Source organism: Melanerpes formicivorus, unplaced genomic scaffold (assembly GCF_026170545.1).
Source record: "Melanerpes formicivorus ecotype bairdi unplaced genomic scaffold, bMelFor1.0.p_v2 SCAF_1, whole genome shotgun sequence".
Lineage (NCBI taxonomy): Eukaryota > Metazoa > Chordata > Aves > Piciformes > Picidae > Melanerpes > Melanerpes formicivorus.
Window position 1 is genome coordinate 24,353,350 of NW_027142353.1, and position 14,966 is coordinate 24,368,315.

At 44.8% G+C, this 14,966-nt stretch overlaps 1 protein-coding gene across 1 annotated transcript in view; it reads left to right on the plus strand.

Moving 5' to 3' along the window:
* TMCO3 (transmembrane and coiled-coil domains 3) overlaps positions 1-14,966 on the plus strand; it is a 46,788-nt gene that overhangs the window by 685 nt on the left and 31,137 nt on the right. The window contains exons 2-4 of the mRNA XM_068137102.1: positions 201-305; positions 9,113-9,646; positions 14,678-14,857. Of these exons, the coding sequence (XP_067993203.1) occupies positions 9,200-9,646; positions 14,678-14,857 (627 nt within the window). The 5' untranslated portion in view covers positions 201-305; positions 9,113-9,199. The remainder of the gene's footprint in view (positions 1-200; positions 306-9,112; positions 9,647-14,677; positions 14,858-14,966) is intronic.

Genomic DNA, 14,966 nt, shown 5'->3' on the forward strand with positions numbered 1-14,966 from the left:
AAGAGGTGGCGGCGGGTATGGCCCTTCTGCTGTGGGGTCGGAAAGTTGAATACTGCTGCCGGAATCGCAGGGCGGGCGAGCGGACTGTGGGGCGGCCGCCTCCTGCCCTCCTTCCGCCGCCGTGAGGGGGTGGGAAAGGGGCTGGTTGCTCCCGCTCTCCTGAGCTTTCTCTGTGCTATCCCTTCTTCCCCTTGCCCTAGTCCGGCCTTCCCCGGGGAGAGGTACCGGCAAGCGCTGCCCGGAAGCCCGCCCGTGGAGAGAGGCGGCGGCACTGGGAGCTGCCCTCCGGCGGCCATCGCTCTCAGGTGGGTGCGCGCCGGGGCAGAGGCGTCCGCCCGGGAGTCACGGCAGCGGCCGGTGCCCTCACCTCGGCTACCCGGTGGACCCTGAGGAGGACCTTGGATTGAGAAAACCGGTGTGGGGGCGGTAAATTGGCAGTTGTGGAAGGAATGACAAGGGTCTTGGAAGAGAGCATCAGTGCTTACGTTGGAGGCAGGGTCTAGCATCAGCTTGCTGAAAGCTGGTAGTACAGTATTCTGTTCAGGAAGGTAGGTGAGTTGCAATCTATGAGAATATAAATTGTGCTTAAAAAGCACTCTAAATGACAGGAGTTCCTTCTAATTTGATGCTGATGGGCTCCTGGAGTGCTGAGATTTTTTTAATTTTTTTTCCCTCATGTATTCTGAGGCACATGATACATTTCTATATGAGGTAATTATTCCCTTAAGAGCTTTTGAGTGCTGCCTTAGGTGTCACTTTTCTGGATACTTTTTTTGATAGCCAAGTACCAAACACTGCTACAGAAACAAAACTGTACTGTGTCTGAACCACAGTGCTCATTTAATCCAGTGCAACAATGGGTAAACTTCCTACTATAAATCTCTCCTCAGAATTTAGAGATGTCATTTGACATATCATGTAAGACATGCAGTAGTCTTTTACTTTCCACTCTGCAGGTGGAAGCATGAGTACACACTGGGTGCTTTCTTTTCCCATATTCTTTCAGGAATATGTTGTAATATAGTCAGTCAAATCTCTCCCCCAAATATATTAAACAGAAAGAGTATTATTTATATGTGTGAAGAGATCACAGGATGTTAGGGGTTGGAAGGGACCTCTAGAGATCATAGAATAGAATAGAATTACCCAGGTTAGAAAAGACCTTTGAGATTGAGTCCAGCTTATCATCCAACACTATCTAATCAACTAAACCATGGCACCAAGCGCCCCATCAGGTCTCTTCCCAAACACCTCCAGTGATGGTGATTCCACCACCTCCCTGGGCAGCACATTCCAACAGCTAACAACTCTTTCTATGATAAACTTCATCCTAACATCCAGCCTAAACCTCCCCTGGTGCAGCTTGAGACTCTGTCCTCTTGTTCTGGTGCTGGTTGCCTGGGAGAAGAGACCAACCCCCACCTGGCTACAAGCTCCCTTCAGGTAGTTGTCGACTGCAATAAGGTCTCCTCTGAGCCTCCTCTTCTCCAGGCTAAGCAATCCCAGCTCCCTCAGCCTCTCCTCATAGGGCTTGTGCTCCAAACCCCTCCCCAGCTTTGTTGCCCTTCTCTGGACACATTCCAGCAAGTCAACATCTTTCCTAAACTGAGGGCCCCAAACTGGACACAGTACTCAAGGTGTGGCCTAACCAGTTCTGAGTACAGGGGCACAATGATTTCCCTGCTCCTGCTGTCCACACTGTTCCTGATGCAGGCCAGGATGCCATTGGCCCTCCTGGACACCTAGGCACACTGCTGGCTCATGTTCATCTTACTGTGGACCAGTACCCCCATGTCCCTTTCTGCCTTGCTGCTCTCCAGCCACTCTGACCCCAGGCTGTAGCACTGCATGGGGTTGTGGTGGCCAGTGTGTAGAAACCAGCACTTAAGAGTCCAACCCCTGCCAGAGCAGGACCATAGGATCTAGCTCAGGTCACACAGGAATGCATCCAGATGGGTCTTGAAAGGCTCCAGAGAAAGAGACTCCCAAACCCCTCTGCAGAGCTGTTCCAGTGCTGCGTGACCCTCACAGTGAAGAAATTCCTCATGTTGAGGTGGAACCTTCTGTGCTGTAGTTTATATCCATTACCCCTTGTCCTATCACAGGGTGCAAAGGAGAAGAGGCTGTCCCCTCCCTCTTGACACTCAGCCCTCAGCTATTGATAAACATTTATTAAATCCCCTCTATCTTCTCTTCTCCAGACTAAAAAGCTCCAGGTCTCTCAGCTTCTCCTCATAGGGCACATGCTTCAGTCCCTTAATCATCCTCTGTTGGACTCTCTTGAGTAGATCCCTGTCCCTCTTGGACTGGGGAGCCCAAAACTGGACACAATATTCCAGGTGTGGTCTCCAGGGCAGAGTTGAGGGGGAAGAGAGCCTCCCTCGATCTGCTGGACACACTCCTCTTAATTTGTCCCAGGATCCCATTGGCCTTCTTGGCCTCAAGGGCACATTGTTGATCCACGGATAACTTGTTATCCATCAGGACTCCCAGGTCCTTCTCCACAGGGCTGCTTTCTAGCAGACTGCCTCCTAACCTGTACTGGTGTAGTTTATTATTCCTCCCCAGATGCAGGACTCTGCACTTACCCTTGTTGAACCTCATTAGGTTCCTCTTTGCCCAGTTCTCCAGTCTGTTCAGGTCTTGCTGATCTTGTGATGATGTCTGGCTGCAGGACTTGTGATTGTGACTGCTACTGTGTTACATGGAGGCAAGATCCTCAGGCAGACAGCTTCCAATGGTTAAGACTATTGGCTCAGAGATAAAGGCCACAGCAAAAGTTCTATGCAAATACCTGCTCTATTGATGATCTACTAACATGAAGCCTTTATTGTGCATTTTTTAGAATGCCATGCTTCAGTGAGAAATGTATGTTCTATACATATATTTTTACACTCTTTTATATAGCTTTGTACTGTAGTGGTTTGGCTGGGGTTCTTTTGGTTTTGGTGGGCTTTTATGCTTTTGTGTTTGGTCGCTTGATTTTTGCTTAAAGAAAATGCAACTTTGTCATTTTACAGTAATGTTGGTATTTCCCTGGAGAGTCTGGGGGAAAGAAATTTGTCCTTAGTTCTAAAATTATGTCCTGCTTGGTCTTAAAAGCAAATACAGCAGTTTAAATATAGATCTTCAAGTAGGTTCTGGGAAGTGTACTTGCAAATGAATTGATTTTATTCTTCAGTGTTTTATAACTTTATTTTAAAATCACGAGCAAGTAGCTTTGAACTAAAAATGCCTCAAGGCCATGCAGCCTATCAGGTGATGGTCTTTGATCCAAATTACTGCTCTGAAGTCTGGGAAGTTTTTGTGTCATTTTTTGACTGCAGAATTGTTTCTTTCACAAGAATGATTTCTAATGCAATCTGTTTCAGTTGAACTTAATTTTCATTCTGTTTTGTATAGTTGAGTGTTATGAGACGCCAGCTCACTGCTAAATTTTAAATACAGTTTATTGTCAAATAAGGGCAAAACAGCACTGGGTGCATAGCAGATTTGCTAGAGATGTGCCATAACAACATGAGTTGAGCTTTTTATAAACATCAAACATACATATTCATAAATATCTCCACAAATCTGGAGTGATTAGTCCCCACTAAAGCCATGGGTAGGCATCTGTGGCTCTGCAAGCGGCAGCGGAGCATCCCCACACACACCTGGCACACCGAACAGCTCAGACAGCTACAAAGAAAGTAATTCTACATCTGGCTGCACCTTGCTCTGCTGCTCCAAGACAGCACAGCATGGACTGCAGCAGAGTGATCTGCTGATCAGCTTCTTGGGCCTCTGTGCTAACCTGCTCACTGAGCTGCTGCCTCTTCACAGAATCTCAGAGCTTACAGCTTCAGGAACAAGTCCCAACTCCTGAGAAAGGCATTGGACGCATACAGAGGCAGTACAGCAAGCTGCAGCACTGAAGCATCTGGAGCCAACACAGCAGGAGCTCTTTGCAAACCAGAATTTAACATGAAGACATCCACACATCCACCATTAGTACTGTGGCTGCCACTGCTTGAAGACACACTGGCGAGCCTCATATATTACTGTCTTACGTGACCCTCCCCATTCTTGAGTCAGCACTCCATAAGCCACCCCTCCCTCCACGTACTCAGGGAAGGGAGGCTTAAAACTGGAGCACTAGGCAAAGCCTTTTTAATTGTTTCAAATTTCTCCTTGTCTTCCCCTGTCCAAATGAAGTAGGAAAAAAGTTAGCCCATTTAGAGTTTAGATTGGCCTCTGCTGTGAAGGACAACAAAAAACCCTTCTATAAATATATTAATAGCAAGAGGAGAGGCAAGGACAACCTCCACTCCTTGGTGGACATGGAGTGGAACATAATAACAAAAGATGAGGAAAAGGCAGAGGTACTTATGTCTCGGTCCGGAAACACAGATCTTTTAAATATTCCCATGTTGTGAAATTAGAAGCACAAATGAGGTCAAAATATCAACAGCTAGACTATTTATTACATAAAGTGGACATGAGAAGGGGAGAGGGAGAAAAGAGAGAGGGAGAGAGAGAAGAGGAAAGGAATTATATTACCACATCCCTCATCCTCCCCAAGACAGTTTGAGTCTGTGGAGGAAAGGTGCTGCAGGAGATGTTGGGTCTGTAGAGAAACGGTGCTGAGGCTTTGGCTGGAGAAGAGATGTGGTCCTCTGGGGAGGTGTTGGGTTGGTACAGGAATGGTGCTGAGGCTCTGGCTGGAAAAGAGCTGTGGTCCTCTGGACAGCCTGGGTCTGTAGAGAAAGGGTGCTGAGGCTTTGGCTGGAGAAGGGCTGTGGTCCTCTGGGCAGCCTCTTTTCTCCGGAGCAGCATTGTCCCGGCTTTCCCTTCTCAGCGGCATGGTCTGTCTTCCTGTGTTTTCCTTCATCTCCGTTTTTCTCCCTCTAAGCCAGTCCGGGGGATACAGTCCCCCACATTTTCCTTCTGCGTATTTCTTCCACGTTTTTCTCCACTTCACTCGCCAGTAGTTGCTTAAGTCTTTTTTACAGTTTTTTCTGTGTGTTTGGGCAAGAGATCTGGATGGGGGGTGGAGGGGGGCCCTCCGTCTCCTTGGCCTCCATCCAGACAAAACCCCCCACACTCATTACACATCACTGTCTACCCTTTCCAGGGTACTTGATGGGTGGAGATTATCTTGCCCTGAAGGCGCGAATGGCTGGGTCATTGTTGTAGGCCAGCTGTGGCCCAGTGAGCAATGTTATCTTTGCACCTTCCAAGAGTCGTTCCAGTGGCTCTGTCAGCTATTGTCTGCGCAAGCAGCAAGTGATTTTATCTTTGTTGACTCACACCAAGAGAGACAAACTTTGTCTCTCACAACTTAACATCTTTTTTGCTTCAAATTTTAATAGCAGGACAGAATGTCTTCCAGACAGCTGGCCTCCAGAGCTGGCACATGAAGCCAGGGAGATGTATAGTTTCCTTGTGTTCCAGGAGGAGGTAGTTAGAGGTCTCCTCAGCTGCTTGGATCCCCACAAGTCCATGGGACCAGATGGGATCCACCCTAGGGTACTGAGAGAGCTGTCAGAGGAGCTGGCCAAGCCGCTCTCTATCATTTTTCCGCTGTCCTGGCTCACTGGAGAGGTTGCAGATGACTGGGAGCTGGCCAACGTGGTGCCCATCCACAAGAAGGGCAGGTTGGATGAGCCAGGGAATTATAGGCCAGTCAGCCTGACCTCAGTGCCAGGCAAGATTATGGAACAGGTCATCTTGAGTGCAATCACACAGCACTTAGAGGATGGCCAAGGGATCAGGCCCAGCCAGCATGGATTTCAGAAGGACAGGTCCTGCCTGACCAACCTGATCTCCTTCTATGATCAGGTGAGCTGCCTGGTGGATGTGGGAAAGGCTGTGGATGTAGTCTTCAGCAAGGCCTTTGACACCGTCCCCCATAGCAAACTCCTGTCCAAGCTGTCAGCCCATGGTTTGGATGGGAGCACACTGTGTTAGGTAAGGAACTGGCTGGATGGCCGAGCCCAGAGAGTGGTGGTGAATGATGCCACATCCAGCTGGTGGCCAGTCAGTAGTGGTGTGCCCCAAGGATCAGTGCTGGGCCCTGTTGTGCTCTTTAACATCTTTATTGATGATCTGGATGAGGGCATTGAGTCGATCATCAGTAAATTTGCAGACGACACCAAGCTGGGGGCAGGAGTTGATCTGCTGGAGGGTAGAGAGACTCTGCAGAGGGACCTCGACAGGCTGGACAGATGGGCAGAGTCCAACGGCATGAGATTTAACGCATCCAAGTGCCGGGTTCTGCACATTGGCCACAACAACCCCATGCAGAGCTACAGGCTGGGGTCAGAGTGGCTGGAGAGCAGCCAGGCAGAGAGGGACCTGGGGGTGCTGGTCGATAGTAGGCTGAACATGAGCCTGCAGTGTGCCCAGGCAGCCAAGAAGGCCAATGGCATCCTGGTCTGCATCAGGAACAGTGTGGCCAGCAGGAGCAGGGAGGTCATTCTGCCCCTGTACACTGCACTGGTTAGGCCACACCTCGAGTACTGTGTCCAGTTCTGGGCCCCTCAGTTTAGGAAGGATGTTGAGTGGCTGGAACATGTCCAGAGAAGGGCAACAAAGCTGGGGAGGGGTTTGGAACACAAGCCCTATGAGGAGAGGCTGAGGGAGCTTGCGCTACTTAGCCTGGAGAAGAGGAGGCTCAGGGAAGACCTTATTGCTCTCTACAACTACCTGAAGGGGGGTTGTAGACAGGCAGGGGCTGGTCTCTTCTCCCAGGCAACCAGCACCAGAACAAGGGGACACAGTCTCAAGCTGCACCATGGGAGGTTTAGGCTGGATGTTAGGAAGAAATTCTACACAGTGAGAGTGATTGCCCTTTGGAATATGCTGCTTGGGGAGGTGGTGGAGTCACCATCATTGGAGGTGTTTAGGAGAAGACTGGATGGTGTGCTTGGTTGCATGGTTTAGTTGATTAGGTGGTGTTGGATGATAGGTTGGATGTGATGATCTCGAAGGTTTCTTTCAACCTAGTCTATTCTATTCTATCATCTCCTACTAATTTTTCATATAAAAACTTAACTGGCTATATCCCTCAATCCATTAAACCCTTCCCCCTTTGTCCCTAAAACTTTTACTAAAACTCCATTTTGGCACTCTCTGCAGCTCTTGGCTAGCACTCGCTGGCCTTCTGCTAGCACTTTGCCTCCAAAGATATACTTTGCCTTGCATGTTTTGCAGCATTGGCTTTCCACACGCACAGAAGAGCATCAGGAGGACACTTGAGGGGCTCAGGACATCCTTTGGCACTCCACAACTCCGCTTTTGCATGTGCAGTTCCTGCAGTGATCATCTTCAACCCATGAGCAATCCATTTACTTGACATGTCTTCTAATGCCTGCAAGCCCATGCACAGGCAGTGCAGAATTTATCTCAGCTTCCAGAATCACTTCTCTGCTCCTTCCTTATCCTCAAAAACCTTAAGATCTCTCTTCCTCTTTGGGCAATCTCCTTTAAAATGCCCAACTATCTCACAATAGTAACATTCAGTACTTCCTGCTTTAGCATATTCATTCATTTTGGTCACCTGGAGGTCCCTGCTGATTTTCCCTTTCCAAAATCCGTATTCCTGCAGTCCTAATAAATTGTCTGGTCTGATTTCCTCTCTAGCCCATTCCTCCATACAATAATTTATCATTTTTGCCTTATCCTTGTGCCACATATTAGGACTATCCTTCCAAGATGCTAATTGTAACACCAGAAGACTGTCCAGGGTTATATCCCTGGGTACCCTGTTACTCCGGTTTTATCCAGGACTGGTCTGTCTACCTGACCCCTGCCCCATTTCCTGAGGTCCACTGTTTTCCATCACGAACTGCTTTGTCCCTTCACCAGCCAAGTCCCTTGTGGGATTAGAAACATGGTTAGAAGGACTTTTCCAACCTTATTGATTCTATGACTCTGCACTCGCTCCATGAATCCAGACTGTCCAGTCCATGTCTCACACACACATTCACCGACCTCAATTCCCGCTCAACTGTACAATACTTACAGTCCTTTTCTTACCCCTCTCTTTGTGCACAAGAATTACAGGCAGCTGCGGCAGCCAGGAACTCCTTCCTTTGCCTTTATCTTATAATATTCACTGAATCATTTACCCATGTTCTGAGAGAATTCCAGGATCATCCTTCTGAGCAGGGGCACAGGGGTGCCCCCCCCCCCCCCAATCTGAAGGGTCCCTGAAGCTGTTGCAGGCAGGGTAATCATGTTCGGGTCACCAAATTGTGAGAAAAGAGCTCACTGCTAAATAACAGGTTGTTCTAAAATAAAGGCAAACAGTGCTGGGCGCATAGCAGATTCGCTAGAGGCGCACCATAACAACACCAGTTGAGCTTATATAGACATCAAACATACATATTCATAAATATCTCTGCAAATCCCTTTACATTTCCCAAGCACACTCCCACCCCCCCATTCCCAGGCATGTCTGTTGACTGTGGTCTTCAGGGCTGGGATAATGGTTTGCACTCTTGACCTGGCCAGTCTCAGACATCCTGACGCCTCACTCTCCCTCCATTTCTCTCCCAATAGACTTCCTACACAACACAGACTATAACCAGCCAATCAGTTTGACCCCATGCTCCCCAGCAAGGCCGGTACCCACCTTCCCCTTGCAAAAGCCAAATATAACCATTTCTTACAAGTGTGTTAGTGCTTCTGAGGCTCTATAAATAATAAATTATTATGGTACCATTTTTTAAGGACAGGTTTGATAAAATACAAGAAGTTTACTGATAGATAAGAGTAATGAGTTCTGGTGCTAGGTCAAAGTACAGCCCATGGCACTGTGCCTTAGTATTTTTTATGGCTTTTCTCTCATGTAAGAAGTGCAGATGGCGACCATGTGAAATGACTAAGCTTTTCATTCAGTGTTTTTAAAACAAGATGACATCAAGAAAATAGTTGGAGTGTGGGGAGGAAAATCTATCAATAGCCTGAGGCTGTTTCTTGGGTTTTGATAAGTGTTGACCGAAGGAGACTGTATACATACTGTTAAAAATTGTAGTGTAGAATGCAGTCTTAGGTTTGTTTTCTACATTTGTTTGACCTTATGATCCAACATTGTCATGTTTGATAACTGATTGGTATTACCTTGCAGCATGGTGTGTGTACTGGAAATGAAGCCACTCAGCAGAAAGCTTTGAGTGCTTGTGGATTATCAGTTTCCAACAGCAAAAAGTGAAGAATGAAGGCAACTGGATTTATTTCCTTATGGACGTTGGTTTCACTGCCTTGTGGCCAGTTAGCAAATCCTGCAGAACATGAAGATGTAGTAAAGCATGCAATAAAGTTGCACCGTGGGAAAGGAGCTGTTGCCACTCAGAGAAAGCAGTGGGTGTTGGAGAGCTGCAGAAAATTATCTGGTCTTCTTCACCAGAAGAACGTTGTTCTCAATAAACTAAAAAATGCTATAAGAGCAGTTGAGAAAGATGCAGGACTGTCTGATGAAGAGAAACTTTTTCAGGTGCATACCTTTGAAATTTTCCAAAAGGAGCTAAATGAAAGTGAAAATTCAGTCTTTCAAGCAATCCATGGCCTCCAGAGAGCTCTACAGGGTGATTACAAAGATGTTGTAAATATGAAAGAAAGCAGCAGACAGAGACTGGAGGCCTTGAGAGAAGCTGCAATTAAGGTTAGTTCTGCCACGCTTTATTACTATGGTGTTGATATTCTACTTGTGATTTTAATTTTATCATGACATGGTTTCAACTGTTTTAATACATGAAACTTGTGTTATTTTGCTGTTTAAAACTGATTTTGAATGAAGCATTTGTTTCTATTAGTAAAACTAGAAGTAATTCTGGTGTAGAAGTTGAAACAATAGCAGTTGATAGTTCTTATTTCAAAACAAAGCTAAGTGTAATCGTAAGAACTCGGGCAAACATTATGTTAAAAGGAAAGCACAAGCAATGAGTCAGTGCACAAAGCAGAGTTGCACTAGAGAAGTCAGTAGGATTATCGATGTGGAAATAACACCATAAATTTAAAAAATAAGTGTTTTTCAAATGAGAATTGCTGAACCAAAATCTAAAATTTGGACAGAAAAAACTCTTACCTTTTTGTTTTCATATTTGCACAGATGTGGGTGAAATGGACATGCAAAATATGAGATTACTTGATTTTTACTTCAGTATAGCACTCCTAGCCTACAGAGTTCAGGTTTGAAAAAGAGCTGGCTGAGTTAACTGTACCAGGAAAAGCACAGATGAGTAAGTAACAGATGATTGCAAGTACTTAAGGGAAAATTTGAGTTCATGTGTGTCTCGGTCCAGAGGGGGAAAGAGACTCAGTTCTTTTGAATATTCCCGTGTTATGAAATTAGAGGCACAAAGGAAGCCAAAGTATTAACAGCAAGGGTACTTATTAACAGAATAAAGTGGATGGAACAGAAGAAGAGAGAGAGGGGAAAAAACAAGAGAGCGAAAGAAGAGGGAGCGAGAAGAGGAAAAGAATTATATTACCACATCCCCCACCCCCAAGATGGTTTGGGTCTGTGAAGGAAAGGTGCTGCTGCTTTGGCGTGGAGGAGATGTCATTCTTGTTGGCTGTGCTGTCCTTCGCTGGAGGAGGGGAGGGAGAGATCCCAAAGACCAAGTCCTTCTCTGAGCAGCCTTTTCAGCTCCATGAGTTGCAGCAGGGAGAACTTAGGACCCTGAGAGAGGGTTCCTCCTGGTCTGCTGCCTCCAGGCTACATGGTGATGTCTTTTCTCATGTCTGTGCTTTTCTCTCCTTGTCAGGGCAGGCATTGCTCAGGTATTTTATACAGTTTTTTAGGTATGTGTCCAGGCGGTGAAACCATTGTCCTTGTCACCATCCTCCCTTTCCGGGGTAGCTGATGGGTAGAGAAGATCTTGTCTATGCACATTCCAGCGAGTCATTATCCAGTCGTGTCTGCCTAATACACATCAGCTATTGTCTGGGCAAGGAGCAAAGGTGATTTTATCTTTGTTGATTCACATCAAGAGAGACAAGATTTATGTCAGTTTAGACCTGTTAGGGTGTGCACAGTCTGCTGCTGCCTACTGGGCTTGCTAGTACTCAAACTGTGTACTGGAAGTCTCCCATTGAGAGAGAAAGTTGTTTAATTGATTTGATATTTAAATTGCTCTTTCCTTTGCTCTACCCCACAACCACTGTAGGAATATATTAAGAATTTTCTTTAGGTTTTGTCCTCTAAAAGAAGAGACTGATGTTGCACAAGGGAGCAAGAGAAGAAAATAAATACATAATTGGGATATAGCATCTTATCTGGGAGAATCTCTAAAGGGAGATTAAGAGATGTACAGATTTGTAACAGGTGAAGATGGCAAGAGATTGTGTGCAAGAAAGTGTGGGTTGAATGTGGCAACAAAGGCTGGTGGAAATTAGGATGCAGACTTGGGAGACCAGAGTGGTCTGTGCAGTGAAACAAAGACTGAATTACAGCAAACTTGGACAGGAAGTAGCATGGATCTAGGGGTTTTCCAACGAAATGATCAATATGACAGATACTGAGTTTTAATGGTATTGTAAAATACTAAAGTAATCTATCCTTGAGTTGAGAATGGTGCTTCCTCATTTTTCCCATCTATACTTTTACATGTGTATTTTAGATGTGTCCTGTCAAAAGATAGATTGTGTAGGCTTTGGTGTTACGATACCAATATACTTACTTGAATGAGCAATCTTTTACACTCTTCCTTCTCAAGTCATATGCATGATTATTTAAACAATGTTTGCTGTTCTACCTGTAAAAAAAGTTATATCAAATTAAACAAAGGATAATGGGAAATGTCAAAAAGATTAAAATTGTGCCTTCCCCCCCCCCCCCCCCCCCCCCTTTTTTTGTACTTCAAAAGACACGTCTTAGGTTCATTTATCTTTTTTCCCCAGTTTTATTTTACTGTACTGATTACTACTTTCCATTTATTTTAAACAGTGATCAAATGGAAATTTTAAGTGGCTATAGAGGGTGCTAGACTCTTCATTGATTTCTGTTGAAGTATTTGGATGTCTCTAGTGTTGGGATACATATGGGTGTCTGATGTAGTTCTTGCTGCTTCTGCTGCTGGGAAAGAGTACAACGGAGTCATTCACTGGGCTGGTGGAAGAAACAAAGAAGCACTGAAGAGAGTTTCTGCCTTCCTTTGCTCCAGAAACTGTGCAGAGGTTCAGGAAAAAGCAAAAAAATCTCACCTACTTTTTATCAACTTCTAATTTCTTGGGTGCTTACTATCCAGACATTGGTGATAAAAAACCTCTAAATTAGGGCAAAGAAGCCTGCTCTTCTGAATGTTCTTCTTTTAATCCCTTATTAAACAGTAGAAAGCAACAGCAGCACTATGTTCTTAACCAGTATTGACCAAGTTTGAGTTGGAAGGGACCTCCAAAGGTCATCTAGTCCAACCCCCCTGCAGTAAGCAGGAACATCCTCCATTAGATCAGGTTGCCCAGAGCCCCATCAAGCCTGACCTTGAATATCTCCAAGGATGGGGCCTCAACTACCTCCCAGGGCAACCTGTTCCAGTGTTGCCCTACCCTCATGGTAAAGAATTTCCAGCCTTCTTCTAGGCCCCCATCAGGTACTGGAAGGTCACTATTAGATCTCTCCAGAGTTTTCTCTTCCCCAGCTCCTTCAGCTTGTCCTTATAGCAGAGGTGCTCCAGCCCCCTGATCATTTTTGTAGCCCTCCTCAGCACCCATTCTATCAGGTCCATGTCATTCTTGTGTTGAGGGCACTAGTCCTGGATGCAGTGCTCCAGCTGAGGTCTTAGCAGAGCAAAGTGGCAGAATCACCTCTCTTGATATGCTGGCCACACTTCTTTTGATGCAGTCCAGAATGCGATTGGCCTTCTGGACTGCAAGCACACACTGCCTGCTCATATCCAGGACTCATGAGTCTTCCACAGGGCTGTTTTCTATCACCTCATCCCCCAGCCTGTATTAATAATGAGGATTGTTCTGTCCCAGGTACAGGACTGTACACTTGGTCTTGTTGAAGTGGATCTAAATCATTGCTGACTGAGGAAAGAATCTGTGGCTCATATAGGGGCTGTTTTTTATGTCTTTCAAGGAATGTCTGCTAGAGAATGATGGGTTGAAATGTTTTTTCCCTGAGGCTGTTTGAGAGTTTGACTGTTTCTCTTGCTTACGTGTTGCATAAGAAGTAAAGCAGTTGACATTAGTCCAAACACATTAATAGTTACATTTTTTCCAACTTCAGTTATTTTGGGAACTGGGTAATTTTCATCCTGCTGGTGTAACTATGGTAATTCTAAACACCAACAGACAGCAATTCTGTCATTGTATCACAACTAGAAGCATTTATCTGACTGTCAGGATATTAAAAGGCTTAGGCAACTATTATAGGCTGTACTGAATATACTCTTCTCATGGCATCAAGGAATTTATTGAATTACATGCATGTTCCTGCAGGTTTCCAGGGCAAAAACATCCTTCTACATTTTTATTTTTTGGAGGAGGGAACATTCCAGCTATTTCAATATAAGAGTTTAGGACCATTTTAGATGCCCAGGTTATCCAGGATATCTGTGTGGGGTAGGTGGATAAAACTCACAACCTAAGGGAGGCCTGTAGTCTATCTGGTTTCTGCCTGGGTGTGGCAGGGCATCTCAAATGAAGACGGACGCTTGTGTTTCTGGAAATTCAATCTCTAGGTCAGACTGCTTGCATTTTTTTGCCCAGGCTGTGTTTTCCCTTGTTAATAATATTTGTTCTCTTAAAGAAAAAATGTAGGATCTCTCCTGTCTAAATATTCTCCATATCTTGAGTCTAACTGAAATGAAGAAGGTGGTTGTCATTGTGTTTCCTTATTCATAGTTGTTCCTTCAATCGCTGCAATTTTAAAAGAACGTTGGCATGTAAAGTGAAGCATATTAAAAAAAAAATCCCCACTCAAATTACATTTGGTTATTATATTTGGATATTGTCTTGGTAACTTGGTGACATCAGAATTTTTTTTCTTTTCTACCTTCTGAAGTCTAGAAATGTGTTTAGGAAGTCAGTAGTTCAAGTTCATAAGAGGCCTAAACTGAAAAGATGGACAGAGTCAAGTTTTTGACTTCTGGTAGGGAAAATGCTTCTGTGAAACAAACAAGAACCTCAATTGGACTGCTTGAAAACTTCTCTGTACCTAACTGCCTTTTTCTTTGTTTGCTTTGTTTTAGTTGTTTGCACATTTTTAAGCCCTTATACAGACCTCTTCCCATGTTCATACAATGACTTATGAAATCAAGGTTCATTGGTTTTACTTCCACTTTGTTTGTTTGTTGCACTTGGTAAAGGCATGCTTTCAAGGTTGTTATGGTTTCCTGTTAAAGTACCGAGCTTTAAACTTTATGCAGCTTTGAGATGTTTTCTGGAGCTCCTCAAAGTAATTTCTCTCTTGTGTTTTATGTATTGTAACCTTGGGGCAACTCTACTTTTAGTGGAATAGAAAAGGTAATTGGTGAACATTACGTTTGGTGGTGGCTTTTCTTGCCTGCTTCCCCCAATGAAATTGGCATGAGTGAAAGCAGTTTTCAGATGCCATTAGGAAGTCTATATTGCTTTTTCAATTCCACTTGTAAGATGTTCTGTGTCAAAAGAAGCATGCATTTGTCAAATGTTTTTTCTACTTGAAGCCCTGGCCAGTGCTTTACCTGTGTGTTGTAAAATTCAACAGGAAGAAATGGAATACGTTGAACTCTTGGCAGCTGAAAAACATCAGGTTGAAGCCCTGAAGAACATGCAGCATCAAAACAAAAGCCTGTCAATGCTTGATGAAATTCTAGAAGATGTCAGGAAGGCAGCTGATAGATTGGAAGAGGAAATAGAAGAGCATGCCTTTGATGACAACAAATCTGTAAGTGACATTTTAGACTGTCTTTTCATTGGTCTGCATTTATTTTGTAGCTTATACTTGCACTGTAAGGGCTCTTGTGTTAAATAAATGTTAGGATTTTATTGGCTAT